Genomic DNA, 17,467 nt, shown 5'->3' with positions numbered 1-17,467 from the left:
CATGCCTCCTCCACCTCCCCTCCCTCCTCCTCCACCCCCCTCCCCATCCCCCCTCCCCTCGCTGTCAGAAACACAGACAGACAGAGAGATAGAGACACTGACAGACACACTGGGGGGAGCCGTCCCAGCATGCTATTGGAGGACTCCCAGTGCTGCAGTCGGTAAGTAGAAATGTTTTATTTATTGATTTTTTTTAAAATTATTTTTTATTAATTTTTTGATTGATTTATTGGTTGATTTATTGATGTATTTATCATTTATTATTGATGATGGCTCTTTATTTGTAAAACTGAAGTGTTTAATGTTTGTAAACTTCCCTCTAAACCCTAGCCCCCCCCCCCCTTTCCCTACACCTAATTTGTAACCTACACCTGATTTTCTAAAGTGTAAACAAGGTTTTTTCGAACGTACAAAAATCTTCACTTACTCCATTCGAAGTTAGTTTGGAGTAAGTTTTCACTGTCTAAACTTTGAAAACAGGCATAAGTGGCCGGACACGCCCCTTTTGAAAAAAAAATTCTATTCCAAAGTGAAACTGTTCTAACTGACTAGAACTGGAGCAAACTAAATGCCAAGAATTCAAATTTCTAAGATACTCCATTCTAAATCAGTTGCTCCAAAAAATCAGGAGCAACTCAGGCCGAAACTTGACCCCAATAACTTTAAATCCCCAGTAGCCAAAAAGATAGTGATACTCTAAGTGCCAAAGAGTAAACTGCAAAATTCAATGCAAGTGGCAGATACTGAGAAGACAATGAGATTTACTATATCATTTGATTTGTTTCAGGAAACTACAGGAATGCGCATGATGTGCTATTTAGTATGTACACAGAGCTCAAAGCACAGAAAATCAAAATCCCCTCAGAAATGGTAACAAACCTTATGATTCTGCACAGCTACATTCTGGTAAAGGTAGGGAACTAAAACCATTCATGTATACTATTAGTATGGGAGCTTTCATGCTGATGAGCATAGTACGGTATGTTTTCTTGGCATTGGTAGTTTGAAAATATTCATGTGCTTAACAGTCAACTCTTAACTGGTGCATTCTAATGTGCTTCAGCATGTTTATCACATTCTGGATATAAAGGGCTTTTATGAACTATCAATGGAAATATGCTGCCAGTTGTAGGATGATAGTTCCCACACTACACTACATTTGTAAATAGAACATTCTTGTTTAATCATACCTTCAAAATATGCCATCTACCAAAAGTCAATGCAATGAGAATCAGGAGAGGCGAATAATTGGCAGCTGATCCAATATCGCCCGTTTGACACCATCATGCCCAGAGAGTCTCTCATCTAATTTGGGGTGGTGGAAGGCTATGTATTTCCTCAGAGAGGGAAGGAAAACTCCTACATTCCTCCTCTCTGCACCTAGTGGCCAAGATTTGAAGAGGTGAGTTAAACATTGATTTCAATTATTGAAGTAGGTTTATAAGAAAAATGGTCTACAACATCGAAAATAGCTGTTCCAATTCAGGGAAAGCATGAGTAGAATTAAACTTTTAGCAGGGATTGTTTAGAGATGATTGTTTCTATTCTTTTATTATTTGAAGACTTCTTTTCTCTTTCTAGACTCATGTAAAGCGTGGAGACCACATGAAAGGAGCAAGGATGCTCATCCGAGTTGCAAACAACATCAGCAAGTTTCCATCTCGTAAGTATCTCGTGTGAATGTTGTAATTACAAAGGGATGGTCAAGTGCCATGGTTTATGCTTCTTCACAAAAATCAAATCTTACTTCATTACTACAAACTAGTGATAGTTTACTGGGGGTAGGATAAATTATAAAGTAATTTTCAGTTCCAAGTATAATATGGCATGTATGCTTAATAGTAAATGTTTCAATTGTGAATTATTGTAGTTCTCACTTTTAAGGTATCTTTGATTTTATAAAACAGATGGAACTTACTGAGAGAAAAGTTGAGACAGCAGGGCCTGGAAATTCTGTGGGAGCTGTCCTGATCACCCACCGTGACTTCAGTTGGAGATAGGCGTAATCCCCAAAGAAATAGCATGAACAGCTTTTTTCAACCATTTACACCATTTCTCTTGGATTTCTGCCAATCTCCTGATGAAGTTACGGTGGGAGATCAGGCAAACTCCTGCAGAATTTCAAGGTCCAGTTGTTTTTCTAATAAAGTCAGTATTTTCAGTATGGTGAATTTTAACACTATCACTAAAGTAAACACTCAAATCTAGATTGATAGTCCACTGTATGTTACACAGAAGACGGCCGACCTCCACCCCGACTTTGGGGCCGCCCAACACTCGGCCCTCTGGGGCCGCCCAACACTCGGCCCTCTGGGGCCGCCCAACACTCGGCCCTCTGGGGCCGCCCAACACTCGGCCCGCTGGGGCCGCCCAACACTCGGCCCGCTGGGGCCGCCCAACACTCGGCCCGCTGGGGCCGTGTCAACACTCCCTTATCCGGGCCTCCTTTATCCAACACCACCCCTCATCTGGCATGATTCCGGGGGTGTATGCACAGAACACAGCTGACCTCTACCATGACTTTGGGGCCACCCCGACACTCGGCCCACTGGGGCTGCCCAACACTCGGCTCGCCGGGGCCGCGCCAATATTTGGCCCACCGACACTTCCTTTGCAGCCTGCCGAGGGCCCACCGGCCGACACTTCGGGCCTGTCCGGGGCGCCGACCTCCAGCCGCTGACCTCCCCTCATCCAGTAAAATCCCTTATTCGGCACAGGCCATGTGCCGGATAAGGGAGATTTAACCTGTACTTTGCATGTTTCATGTGCTTATCCAGGGCAGAATGACTATGCTATGAAACTCTTTTTTGTTTTGCAATCAGTGATTAAGCACTTTGGGCCCAAGTTTCCACATGATTTGCGCTTGATTTTTAGGAGCAACTGGTGGAGAATGGACTATCTTAGAATTAGCAATTCTCCACATTTTTCTTTCTGCAGTTCTAGTCAGGTAGAACAGTTCTACTTTGGAACAGAATTTTTCTTCAAAAGGGGGCGTATCCGGCCACTGACGCCTGATTTGAAAGTTTCCACAGTGAAAATGTACTCCAAACTAAAGTAGAATGGAGCAAGTGAAGATTTTTGTAGAACTGAAAAAACCTGTTCTACACATTAAAAAATCAGGCGCAGGTTACAAATCAGGCGTCCAGAACGAGGTGGGGGGGAGGGGAGGGAACTCATTAAATTCTACAATCAATCCTTATTTATGCATATACAAATATTATACAAATAAAACCTGAATAAACATTTATAAGCAAAGAAAAGATTAAATAAACCATCTTCCTACCTGTGTGAAAGTGCTTCAGCCACGGAGAATGGTGCAGCAAGCCTCACAAAACGAGGGAGCCGACCGAACGCGGGCCGAGGGGGGAGAGGAGGGAGCCCACCGAACGCGGGCGGGCAGGGGAGGAGGGAGCTGACCGAACGCGGGGGGGGGGGGAGGGAAGGGAAGGGAGCCGACGAACGCGGGGGCGGGGGGGGAAGGAAGGGAAGGGAGCCGACGAAGGGGGAGAGGGAAGGGAGCCGACGAACGCGGGGGCGGGGGGGGAAGGAAGGGAAGGGAGCCGACGAAGGGGGGGAGGGAAGGGAGCCGACGAATGCGGGAGCCGACGAACACGGGAGAGAGAGAGCCGACCGAACGCGGGCGGGAGGGAGCCTACCGAACGCGGGGGGGGGGGGGGGAGGGGGGGGGAGGGAGCTGACCGAACGCGGGCGGGAGGGAGGGAGCCGACCGAACGCGGGGGGGGGAGGGGGAGAAGGAGAAGGAGGGATCCGACCGAACGCGGGGGAGGGGGGGGGAAGGGAATGGAGCCATTCCAGACGACTGGCGGGAAAGAGAGAAGGCTGCAGGAAGCCTCAGAAATTGAGGAGCCATTTCCCGACGGCAAAAGGGGGAGGTCGTCGGGAAACGGCTGCCTCAACTTTCTGAGGCTTCCTGCACCCTTCTCACTGCTACAAGAAGCCTCTGTGCTGATGCCAATGTACTTTTATTAAAAAATGTTCAAAAACTAAACAGCTACAAAGAACTACAAAAATGGCCGAGTGCCAATGTTTTTTTCACACTGAGCATGCGCGAACGCTCCAACGCGCACGCGCAGCGTTGCCGGCAGGAAAAAAACTAATTTAAATAGTACCCGCCCCCTCCCACTTACAAAATCGGCGCGAGTGTAGACTCCGCCCCCCCTGGGCGCCGCGCCAAGCAGACAAGGAGCTGCAAAGCGCTCCAGAATCGCTCGTTTTTTTTCCGACGCCGTTTTAGGCGCAAAAAACGGGCACCCAGCTCAGAGGGGCGCCCGTTTTTTATCATGTGGAAACTTGGGCCCTTTATGTTTACTATTTGCATTAACTAGTTGTAACACAAGATTTATAACCTCAAACAATTTGCCTCACAGTGTAAGATATGTTATGTGTCTCACTCTTATTAAGTATATCCCTGAGGAATAATACTTAATTCTGACCTCAACCTCTTTAAAGCATGAATTAAAATTAGTTATTTTCGTGTATCGTATTCGCCCCTTTCATATATTATCAGAATACACACCTAGACTTTGGCAAAGAGGCCATACAGACAGATGCCTGGTCAGCAGAGATGCTGAAGTTTCAATCAAAATGGGAGCGCAGCTAAGTTTTCATTCCTTCTGTTGGTTTAGCATCTTACAAACATACAAAAAAACGACAGGTAAAGACCAACTGGTCAATCAAGTCTGTCCCGCCCTAGCATGGTGTAACTTGTGTACACCATCACTCCCACCATTCACACAGCCACAGATCTCCTGGGAGAGGCAAGTGTTCGACAGTGCTCCTAATAACTCAGCTGAGATTACATGGTATTTCTATTTGACACCATAAGTTATCTCATCTGAATACTCAACTACATAAAACTAGATTAAAAAGAAATCTATTAATAGTTACCAAAGATATTATATAAAGATATTATACTTTCATTCCCTCTGTTAAATTCTGATATAAATTGTATGGCCCTTGTTTAGTGCATTACAACGCAATTAAAATCACAAATCAGCTATAAAAGTTTCAAAAGTTGCCTTTACTCTATAGGTTGCTCATTGCTCATATTTGCATCTTTTTGTCAGATATTGTGCCCATTTTGACATCAACAGTAATTGAATGTCACCGAGCAGGGTTGAGGAACTCTGCCTTTAGTTTTGCTGCCATGCTGATGAGACCAGAGTACAGAAACAAAATTGATGCAAAATACAAGAAGAAAATCGAGGCTATGGTTAGGTAAGCATCAGCTTCAAGTGCCACTTTGGAAATCTTCAAAAGTCCTCGCATATTTATGGTGCCTCTCCTTGTGTTAAATGATAGCCTCTGGTATAATGCACCTTGTTTAGAAATTCAGGTTAAAGATAGTCAGACCTAGCTGTATGAAGACACGCAGCAATGAGTGTGATACTAGACCAGGTGTCCACTTAACACGTTTTGGTCAGCTGTTGAAGGCCATACAGCAATGTGTCCCCTAAGGTGCGCAGCAATCGCAAGGTATCGAGCAGTCTGCTCACCAGCTTCAGCTGTTGGAAGTGATACTGCGCATGTGCAGCAAATTTAAAGGGATCGTGCACGAAAAGGAATTAGAGGGAACACTACATAAATATAAATTCAGATAGTAGTCAGATACGATCTTAAATGCACAATGTAGTGTAAAATCTTCCGTTGTTAAATGAATGAGATGATTGATCGACCTGTTTCACAAAGTCTACGGGCACAAGTCTGTGGAGCCTCCAACGAGAGAGGTGTTCTCTTTTTAATGTGTTGTGTACGGGAGCCCGAGGCTTCACATGGCCTGAACTACAATCGCGTTACCTGGAATCCTTTTGCTCCGGGATCCACTCCCGTGCCTAAGACGGCAATAAGAACCACCCAGCCATCGTACTCTGCATACCAGGAGAGGAGAGATGTAGCGCCATTCTCTTCGATAAATGAGTGGTCGAGATGAGCAGCCATGACTCGATGGAGGAGGAACATCCAGTGCGCACGTGCAGCAGTGCCCCCACCAGCCAGCAATGAGCAGGGGATTCGACAGGTTTTAGAAAAGTGGTTTACCCAGAGCGGGAGAGAGCCGCAGACATTGAACAGGTTGGGCCTATACTCATTGGAGTTTAGAAGAATGAGGGGTGATCTTATTGAAACATATAAAATTCTGAGGGGGCTTGACAGGGTAGATGCAGAGAGGATGTTTCCCCTCATGAGGGAATCTAGAACTAGGGGCCATAGTTTCAGAATAAGGGGTCGACCATTTAAAACTGAGATGAGGAGGAATTTCTTCTGAGGGTCGTGAATCTTTGGAATTCTGTACCCTAGAAAGCTGTGGCGGCTATTTAAGGTGGAGATAGACAGATTTTTGAACGATAGGGGAGTCGAGGGTTATGGGGAGCGGGTAGGGAAGTGGAATTGAGGCCAAGATCAGATCAGCCATGATCATATTGAATGGGGGAACAGGCTCGAGGGGCCAAATGGTCTACTCCTGCTCCTATTTCTTATGTTATGACATGACTTGCCATAAGTAGTGTCACAGGACATCTAATATTTGTGTATCAGAGAATATAATTATTGGATTTCCTGTGGCATTGCTCATAGTGAATCTGGGAGACTTTGTTTGGATGGGATTGAGAGACCACAAAAGACCTTATGTTGGAAGGCTGGAGAGGTAGGGAAGAGCCCTGGGTGGACAAAGGAGGAGAGGAGCTTATCTTGTTACAATATTATAAACATCACCTCTGCAACAAGTAAAATGATTAATCTTTACAGGCGACCTGACTCATCGGAGGTGGAAGAGTTTACCTCACCATGTCCATACTGTGCTTTTCAGTTGCCAGAATGTGAGCTACTGTGTCCAGGTTGTAAAAACAATCTGCCGTACTGTATCATAACTGTGAGTATGAAAAAATGGCTGCACCATCCTCCATCATAATAAAGGGCAAAATTGCTTTTCAAATTAAAATTAAATGTTGTTTTCCTGTGAGATGATGCATCTTCAGTATTAATGATGGGCAGCAGGGAGTGCGGGGTGAACATTCACTTTTGTGTCTTCAGAAACTCACTGTTCATCACACAATTTCAAAGTGTTATAATAGAAAGTGATTCTTGGGATTGGCACCTTCTACTACCCATAGATACAGTTTGTGGTTTGTTTTTAAACAGTTCATCTTTTATTTGTTTTTAGTAGATTCTCCCGATTTTTAAGTTATTCATCGCTTTCCCCTTGTTTCTTCCACGCGGATAGAGCCAGCTAACCTGCTCCCACATCCACCAATTCCATTCTGAAATCAGCCATGAATGTATGTGACTGTGACGGCTCTCCTTCCAGTTTTCAGTCCTCCCCACAGGAAGCTCACACCTCCCATGATGGGGCAGCTGAGAGGTTGTGAACTCATTGTGTAGAAGGCAGCATGTATCCCATTATTGTGATAACAAATTGTGGTTTTACTATACTTATTATTCATTGTAATCTACCAAACACAAGCAGAGGGAATCTCTTTAAAGCATGTTGTTAGTGTCCCGAGAACTGGTCTGATTTCTGACCAATCACTGAATCTTTTCTTTATCCCTCTTTTGATCTGGATGGAACCTCTCCAAACTTGGTAAAGACCTGTTCATTCAGCTGTTTGCAGACTGATTTGTGAACATTAATTTGAATAGCTGAAATTCCAGCCTGCACATAACTAAAGGATTGCACCAATTGACGGTTAATTTTCACATCATTTCTAAGCTTTACTATTTTTGACAAATACATCCTGGGATGTGTATAATTATTTTTAAAATAAAAATTGAACAGTTATATACAGACTTTTGCCTTGAGGTGGATAGGCTCCCAAGCAGAACTGCCATTTTGTATATACCTAAGCCTCAAATTTTGATCTAAATATGTGGTGTTCATTGTCTGGAGGATTGTAGGAGGTAGCAAGTATTCTATCATTCTGTGAATCACCGTGACTTAACAAAGCTTAGAAACTATGTAAATTAGCAGCTTCCTTTGAGGCGGACTTTCCTCCAACAAATTTAACCGTTTTTCTACGTTAAAATAAATTAAAAAAAATAACTGGATATTTTTCTTTGAAGCAATATTCAAGGAAAATACCTTTTTAATCTTGGACTATTTCTTTATTTGAAAAGTTATCATTGGATTGTGGTATGAACAGAAACTTAAATGAGCCTGTGTATATCACAGCATTCAATGGGAGCTGGCAGAGTGCACATTTAGAATTTGTTTCACCAGGGCCGCCATATGGTGAAGGATGACTGGACAGTTTGCCCCCACTGTGATTTTCCTGGCTTGTACTCAGAGTTCAAAGTGTGAGTAGATAGTATTCAAAATATCTCTAATGTGTAAAGTCTGATAAGTGGAGTAGTATTACCAGATGTTGTGGCTTTAAATGTGGTCTTTACCAGAAAGATTGCTGGGAGGGGGAGCGTCTTAAAGATCTTCAGCCTAACTTGTGCTCTCTAACAGTTTGTTTTCAGAGGTACAATTTACTTTAACATCTCTAACATTAGAAAGCACAAAAAATGGATTCATTCATCATTGTAAATTAAAGACATTGGGTTTTTTTTGTATCTTAGTCTACTAGCTACAGAGAAAGCTTGTCCTATGTGCTCAGAAAAACTGAGTGTGGAGCAGCTGTCAAAAATCATTGAACCAGCACCATACCTACTCTCAGATGAAGCTGATTAGTGAGAAGAGCTGAATGGAGATACGAGACACAAGGTACAAAAGTTGAACAGTCTTATGTATTATTATAGGCAGTCCCTCGAAATCGAGGAAGACTTGCTTTCACTCTCAAAATGAGTTCTTAGGTGACTGAACAGTCCAATACAGGAATTACAATCTCTGTCACAGGTGGGACTGGTTTGCCGCACACTCCTTCTGCATGCTCTCGCCGATGAGACTCGAGGTGCTCAGCACCCTCCCGAATGCACTTCCTCCACTTAGGTGTCAGTGGGGATGTTGCATTTTATCAAGGAGGCTTTGAGGGTGTCCTTGAAACGCTTCCTCTGCCTACCTTCGGCTCGCTTATGTGCATGTTGGTGAGGGATTGCATTTCACCACCTCCAATCCAGAATCTTTCCCAGAATAAGGTTACAGCATTTCTCTTGGTTGAATTGTGCACAGCCGTTTGAAGAGTCTACCAACAATGTGTTTGATTTCAATTAATCTGTGTCATTTTAAAATTGAGTTCCCAACAGTACAGATTCTTTTGGTACATGTATTTTAACGCTGTTAACAAAGGCATTCAGTAGAGTCAAAGATGACAGCTAACCAAACTGATTCATTAAACATAGACTGGATACTGTCTAGGATGAAAATGAGGAGGCTAATCTGAGGACTGGTCACCCCAAGCATCGTAGCTAGATACAGAGTGGCAAAGGCCTGTTGGTAAATACTCTTATTTGGCAAATGCTAAAAATAAAAATTAATTTTGAACCTGTTATTTTTAAATCAAATTTTCCAGTCAGCAGCCTACTCTGGAACGAATGCACCCATTAGCTCATTCTGCAGCTAACTTTTGGTATTTGATATGCAAGTGTTGCACATTTAAGATTAGTGGCTGAAACGTTACAAGTAAATGGGACAACCTTTGGTGGATTAGAATCTAATCTAAGTAACTATCAAAATTATTTTAATGGCAACATCCAAATATGCCTAGGGTATCATTGACATACATATTGCTCCAAGGCTTTTTCATGAACCCTCTCTGGAGTGCTCTTTTAATGCTAATTGAGTCCCTCTGTACTCTGCATCATCCTTTGGGCAAAAGCTCTGGTAGGCAACCTGCTCAATAGACTGCTGCATTACTGTATTCCTTTAAAATAAACAAAACTGATGCATCTTTTCTTCCCCTATATTCCACGTGCACAAGTACATAATTGAGCCTGTTCTACTCTTAGAAACAAATGATTATGTTGTGAATGCTCTCCCTAATGTGAAATAGAGCAGGAAGGTAGCTCGTCAGTGCTGAATATGCTCATTTTGGCACTACAATTAGCCTCATCATTCCATGGCCTAGAGGGGGGTTTCTCAGCTTGGGTTGCCACTTCTGTTCACTATCCAGTAATAATTGCTGAAAAATGTGCATGCATGGATACAGAGTGGCAACAGACATGATTCATCCCAATACTCATTGTCACATCTCAGATGTTCAATTGCTAATTGAGCAGGGTATTGCAGGGCTGCTGGCATCTGTGGTATTGTACCCAAGAAAAGGGGAAATGGAAATTAGAAGGGGATAAAATAAGACTACACACTGCACAAGAAATGTTACCTTCCAAATCAGGTTCTCTTCTGTTTCATACAATATCCTACAATAAGATTTACACCAACAGCAGCTTACCTGGTGTTCCATTTTACATAAGGCCCTCCTGTAACCTAGCTAACTTATAAATTAAATAGTCTCTCAGGTGAAAAGGAATACAGGCAACTCTCGTTTATCCAGATACGGATCTAACTGAAAACCCGCTGTAACGGAATTTAAAATAACTGTTTCACACGTGAATCTCTCACTCACCTCAACTATCAATTACACCTAAATTGACGCAGGCGTGGACAACTTTCTCACTTTTCAACTGTGACACGCATTGAAAGCAGTTCAAGCAGTTGGGTGTACAATTTAAAATGTGGCATTAAAAGGAAACAAAAAGTATTGAACATTCAGCAGAAATTAGAAATTATAAAGAAGCCTGAAGCTGGCAGAAGTGTGCGTACCTTGATAGACGAATATGAAGTTGAATCATCAACAATTTACGATATAAAGAAGCAAAAGATTTAGAAAGTTTCACCGCTGCTTCTGAATCTCCGTGAAGGCAATGTCCCGCAAGAACTTGTGAAAGCAGAAGCTTTATCAAACTAGACCAAGTGCTTTATGAATGGTTTTCTTTGAAATGGTCTGAAGTTGTGCATTTTCAGGGCCAATGATTACAGCAAAGGCCAAGGATTTCAAGATGAAAATGAATCTAGCTGAAGAGTGCATTTTCTCAGACGGCGGGCTCACACGTTTTAAGCAGCGCCATGGCATTCGGCAACTGGATGTGTCGGGCGAGAAAAAAAGTCAGCAATGAGGCTGCACAGAATTATTCAATAACATTTGTTGAAATGGTGTAGGAAATGAAATTGACCGCAGATCAAATATATAACACCGATGAGACTGGCTTGCTATGGAGGTGTTTGCCAACTGCTACGTTGGCTGCAGCAGGGGAGGGGAAAGTTGCAGGCTTTAAAATGAATAAGGAGGTTAACAATCTTGAATTGTGCCAACGCCTCTGGAGAACATAGACTTCCACTTTGTGATTGGCAAATCAAGGAAACCACGTGCTTTAAAAGGAATTGCTCATTTACCAGTTAGCTATAAGGCTCAGAAAAGTGCATGGATGGACAAGGACATATTCACGGAATGGTTTTCAACAGAATTCGTCCCCCAAGTTCGAGAAAACAAGAAAGAAAAATAGGCAAACCTAGTGGAAAGTGTGTGCTGCTTCTGGACAATTGCAGAGCACACCCGCAGGGGTTAAAAATAGTGTCCAGTTGTGGCAATATCTTCGCATGCTATCTGCACCCCAATGTGACCTCGCTCATTCAGGGTGTCATACAAAACTTCAAGTGCCACTATAGGAATAACTTCATGTGCAAATTAATTTCCAGAGAGCATACAATATTAAAGATGTCATCTATGCATGCTCTCTGGCATGGAGAGAAGTAAAAAAACGTTACATTGAAGAGGTGTTGGTGCAAGTTATGGCCCAATGTCATATTCGAAGACAGTGTTTCTGATGACGAAGAATTCGAAGGTTTCTATGTACAGACTAAGAAAAAAACAGGTTGTCACAGAAATCGTGCAGATTGTCAGCAGTGTACACGAAACAAACGCACTTAAATCCCGAGCAGATGATGACATTGCTAAGTGGATAGATGTTGACATCGACACAGATGCAGCACAAACTCATACTGACGAGGAACTCATCGGCATAGTCACCAATAAAGACATCTGACGAAAAGATGAGCGATTCAGACAATGAAATTGAAGAAAAAGAAAAAGAAAAAGACTTGGACACGTGCTGAAGAAGCAATGAAATACGTTGTTGGTTTTTTGAGGAGAATTCTCATTTTACTTCACGAGGTTCTGCATATCATCCACAACATTTTAATTAAGAAAATGAATTCATTTAAACAAGCAGATATAAGATTGCTATTTTCAAAATCAAGCTCAGTTTTAACAGAATAAAATAATTTTTAATTGAGACGTTATGAATCGATTTTCATGTATTTTATTACATTCACGTTCCGATAACACGAACTAAATCTTCGTGGGTGGCTATCACCTTCAAATAAAGCTTTAAAATGTAAACTCGCCCTCATGGAAAATTCGTTTACGCGGAATTGCCGAATCCCCAAGCGATCCAGATAAACGAGAGTTTATTATATATTGATTTAAAACAAGTTATTGCTTTGGGAGAAATTTGCCTAGTGCCTAGTTTTCTATGATTAATCCATGTGTTACATTTCAACCAGGTTCAAATCCATTTATCAATTAACTGACAAGCAAAGTTGTTTGCAGTACTTGTAATATTTTTGTCTTTTTCTTTAAATCATTTGGCTCTCTATTTCCGAGAGCAGTGATCTGCTTCCAATCCCTGCAATGCCTTCTGGTAAGGACCCCTATATGAGCAACGTGAAGCAACAGGATTCCGGTTCTGTCCTCACATCTACTCAGTAGTTCCCCAGACACCTAGAGCTGAGTTCACTTTGTTCAGAATGTGGTGTGAACCCAAGTCATCCAGCTCTGTGGTACACTCTCAGCAGTCATTAACTGGAGGACCTGTCTGCAAGTGACACTCGAGGTCAACATCTGGCCTCTGCCAAGTCAATAATACTTGGTGTGAAACACTTAAATAATACATAGTGGAGAATCACTGAATGTTGGTATCACATTGCCTTCATTTTGAACTGAAAAGGAGGAAATATCTTTTGACTCCATAACAGCTGCACTAAATTAACATATGCTTGTGTTTTCTTGACAGCTGTAGACTTAGTATTGTGCATGTGATTATTTTTAAAACTAGATGTCTTGTTGAAAATACCCATGTCATTTTCAGTTCAACAGTACTTGATCCACCACATCAAATGTTTGATCTGATGTTCACATTAAAAGAGAGGGTGATGGCTTCAGCCTTGTATCAACTATGGAATACTTCAGGCAAATATCTAATAATCAATAGATAACTGGAAGTCACCAACTTATGAATTTTAATTGTATAGTCCATCATCATCATAGGCAGTCCTTCGGAATCAAGGAAGACTTGCTTCCACTCTTAAAATGAGTCCTTAGGTGGCTGAACAGTCCAATACGAGAACCACAGTCCCTGTCACAGGTGGGACAGATAGTCATTGAGGGAAAGGGTGGAGGGGGGACTGGTTTGCCGCACGCTGCCTGTGCTCGATTTCTGCATGTTCTTGGCAATGAGACTTGAGGAGCTCAGCGCCCTCCCAGATGCACTTCCTCCACTTAAGGCAGTCTTTGGCCAGGGACTCCCAGGTGTCAGTGGGGATGTTGCACTTTATCAGGGAGGCATTGAGGATGTCCTTGTAACATTTCCGCTGCCCACCTTTGGCTCGTTTGCAGTGAAGGAGTTTCGAGTATAACGCTGGCTTACAAGCAATGTGGCCTGCCCAGTGGAGCTGATCAAGTGTGGTCAGTGCTTCAATGCTGGGGCCATTGGCCTGGTCGAGGACGCTAATGTTGGTGCATCTGTCCTTCCAGGGGATTTGCAGGATCTTGCGGAGACATAATTGGTGATATTTCTCCAGTGACTTGAAGTGTCTAGAAGTGTCTACTGTACATGGTCCATGTCTTGGAGCCATACAGGAGGGCAGGTATTACTACAACCCTGTAGACCATGAGCTTGGTGGCAGTTTTGAGGGCCTGTTTTTCAAACACTCTTCCTCAGGCAGCTGAAGGCTGCATGGACGGTGGTGTTGAATCTCGTCATCAACGTTTGCTCTCAAGAGGCTCCCGAGGTATGGGAAATGGTCCAAATTGTTCAGGGCCGCGCCGTGGATCTTGATGACTGGGGGCGGGGGGGGGGGGGGGGGGGTGTGTGTAAGTAATGCTGTGCGGCGAGGACCTTTGTCTTACAGATGTTTAGCATAAGGCCCGTGCTTTCGTATGCCTCAGCAAATACGTCGACTATGTCATGTACAGTCAACTGCTATATAATCAAACACAATGGGGTAACTTCTCATCTTCACAAGCTTGAGTGGTAATGATGGGGCAGAAATGAAAAGCAGGCAGGCGATCTATTCTGCCAGTTTACAGCCAAAGTGGTGGTGAAAATTACACCCACTGTTTTGTTTGTTTTACAGATGCACCCCGAGGCACTCGTATCTTGTTTGAAGCCCCAGCTGATCTACATTCCAAATTCATTTCATTTTTAAGCATATTTATGTCCAGAAAATGTAAATACCCTTTTCTGAAGAAATGAAAATTAGTATTAAAGTTTATAGTAAACGCAAATCTGTTTAATGAGCCTGATTTTAAAAAAAACATTCTATGGTGACAGACCAGTTATCTGAACAATATATAAGAGTTGTTCAATCTCATCTGCCTGCACTCTCCTGCAATATGTTCTTGAATTGCCCTTTGAAAGATTGAGTAAATCATGGTAGTAGATTTTAATTTTGAAAGCATGTCCTATAAAGAATACATCAAACAAATTAAGTTTAGTGGAAAATACAGAGCTGCATTGCTATGTGGGAGAGTAACTAGCAGGCCTGGATATAAAGTCCTTGCTAATCTGCCCCCTTAAGGAAGACCGATTTTAAAACTTAAATGCCCTAAAATTGAGATCTTCCAGACCATGGCCACATTGAGTGGACCCCATATCTTGACAGCATACAGAGTGGGAGATAGCACCATCCCCTCACTGGGTCTGACTAAATTCAGTCCACCTCAAATTTTCAAAAATGCAATCTTTAAGCCAAAGACCTGCCATTTGTAGGTCCATCTCGAGTGGAAATTGAGAGCCTATGTTGCCACTTTATGAAACACTTTCATAATCTTGGTCCACTTTACAACTCCCTGATAAGTATCTGGCTATCACCTTGTACTTTCCCCCTCTTCCTCATCCAGTCACAACTCTGGGACAAGGCGACTAGTTCTGCCTTCTGAAGATTTCATGATCTTGTATTGCTTCTGGGTGTCTTGATGGCGTTTTTACAATGTATACAGGAATCTTCTTTTTACATACTGGATAAGTAAAAAGACTTGAATTTATATAGCGCCTTTCATAACCACCAGACGTCTCAAAGGGCTTTACAGCCAATGAAATCACTTGTAATGTGGGAAACGCAGCAGCCAACTTGCGCAAAGCAAAATCCCACAACAGCATTGTGATAATGACCAGATAATCTGTTTTTGTTATGTAGATTGAGGGATTAAATGCTGGCCAGGACACCAGGAATAACACCCCTGCTCTTCTTCAAAATAGTGCTTAAAAAATGTTTATGATATTTAGGTTGGCCATGTAAATCCGTGTCATTTTTTGTACATATTTTACATCCGCCTAAGCCAATGCAGCATTCCCTCAGTACTGCACTGGAGTGTTAGCCTAAATTTATGTGCTCATGTTCCTGGAGTAGGACTTGAACCCACAACCTTCTGACTCAGAGGCAAGTGTCCTACTGGATCTAGTAATGGGGAAACAAACCAGATCAGATGAGAAGTGTAGGGGAACATCGAGGCAACAGCAATCACAACAGGTTTAAGGTAAAGACTGAGAAGGACAAAGACCAAAGTTATAAATTGGAAAAAAAGATTTTATGGGGATGAGAATGGCACTAGGGCAAGTAAACTGGAAAAAAAATTACTGATAAAACAAAAATAGAATAGCAATGAGAAACATTTAAAAATTGTGATCAGAGTCCAGGAGAAATATAATCCACTGAAAATGAACAATCTAGCCAGTAATGAATAAATAATGAAAAAGGGCAAAATTGGATATATTCAAAAGGTTAGATATGGCCCTTACAGCTAAGGGGTTCAAGGGATATGGAGAGAAAGCAGGAAAAGGATACTAAGGTGAATGGTCATGATCTTATTGAATGGTGGTGTAGGCTTGAAGGGCCAAATGACCTACTCCTGCACCTATTTTCTATGTAAAATTGAAACTAAAGAAAAAGGCATACACTAAGTACATAGACAACAAAGGAGAGGATACCAAAAGAAAATTAGGAAGACAAAGAGAAACTACGAAATTAGATCATCAAGGAATATAAAGTATTCTACAGACGAAACAAAAATCAGGATTGGGATCGGACCAAGGGATATGATAAACTCACAAGCAATGACAGCAAAATGGCAGAAATATTAAATTACTATGCCCTTGGTATTTACCAAGGAGACCAATATGGTGGACATTAGACGAAGAGGTCAAAAGATATTTAACATAGAAAGAGCAGAGGTAATTGATAAACTAATCAAACTTGGAGAGGATAAAATCCCTGGGCCAGACGGATTGCATCCACGTATATTAAAACTTAGGAAAGAGAGCAGAGGTACTATTACATATATCTGGTTCTGGGGAATGAAGTAGGTCAAGTGGAGCAAGTGTCAGTAGGTGAACATTTAGGGAACAGCGATCATAGTATCACAAGGTTTAGATTAAGAAAAAGGAGAGGGAACAATCTAGAGTAAAAATACTTAACTGGAGGAAGGCAAAATTCAGTGGGATAAGGACAGATCGAGCCAGGCTAAATTGAAATCAAAGATTGGCAAGCAAAACTGTAGTGGGAAAATGGGCTGCTTTTAAAGAGGAAATAGTTTGGGTACAGTAGAATTATATTCACATTAGGGGGAAAAGGCAGGCAACTAAAGCCAGAGCTCCCTGGATGATGAGAATGAAGCAAAATAAATGAGCGCGTATGACATGTCAGGCTGAGAATATACCTGAGAATCGGGCTAAATGGAGAAAGTTCAGAGGAGAAGTGAAAAAGAAAATAAGGGCAAACAGAGGGTATGAGAATAGATTGGCAGTTAACATAAAAGCTAATCCAAAAGTCTTCTATAGGCATATAAATAATAAATGGGTAGTAAGAGGAGGGGTGGGGCCTATTAGGGACAAAAAAGGAGACCCACGCATGGAGGCAGAGGGTATGGCTGAAGAACTATGCATCTGTCTTCCCAAAGGAAGATGATGCTGCCATAGACATAGGAAAGGAGGAAGTAGAGGAGATAGTGGATGGGATAAGAACTGATAAAGATGAGGTACTAGAAAAGCTGGCAGTACTTAAAAGTAGGTAAGTCACCAGGACCGGATGGGATGCATCCTAGGACGCTGAGAGAAGTCAAGGAAGATATCGCAGGAGGTACTGGCCATAATCTTCCAATCCTCCTTAGAAATGGGTGGTGCCAGAGGACTGGAGAATTGCAAATGTTACACCCTTTTTTGAACAAGGGCATAAAAGATA

At 42.3% G+C, this 17,467-nt stretch overlaps 1 protein-coding gene across 3 annotated transcripts in view; it reads left to right on the top strand.

Annotated features, from left to right (window-relative positions):
• Positions 1-14,510, top strand: part of wdr19 (WD repeat domain 19) — a 207,555-nt gene extending 193,045 nt beyond the window's left edge. For all 3 annotated transcript variants that reach the window (XM_070870424.1, XM_070870419.1, XM_070870426.1), the window contains 7 exons: positions 788-912; positions 1,582-1,663; positions 5,088-5,238; positions 6,763-6,886; positions 8,231-8,307; positions 8,575-8,719; positions 14,366-14,510. In XM_070870424.1, the coding sequence (XP_070726525.1) occupies positions 788-912; positions 1,582-1,663; positions 5,088-5,238; positions 6,763-6,886; positions 8,231-8,307; positions 8,575-8,686 (671 nt within the window). In that variant the 3' untranslated portion in view covers positions 8,687-8,719; positions 14,366-14,510. The remainder of the gene's footprint in view (positions 1-787; positions 913-1,581; positions 1,664-5,087; positions 5,239-6,762; positions 6,887-8,230; positions 8,308-8,574; positions 8,720-14,365) is intronic.
• Positions 14,511-17,467: the final 2,957 nt, after the last annotated feature.

Source organism: Pristiophorus japonicus, chromosome 2 (assembly GCF_044704955.1).
Source record: "Pristiophorus japonicus isolate sPriJap1 chromosome 2, sPriJap1.hap1, whole genome shotgun sequence".
Lineage (NCBI taxonomy): Eukaryota > Metazoa > Chordata > Chondrichthyes > Pristiophoridae > Pristiophorus > Pristiophorus japonicus.
This window is presented reverse-complemented; position numbering and strand designations above follow the sequence as displayed.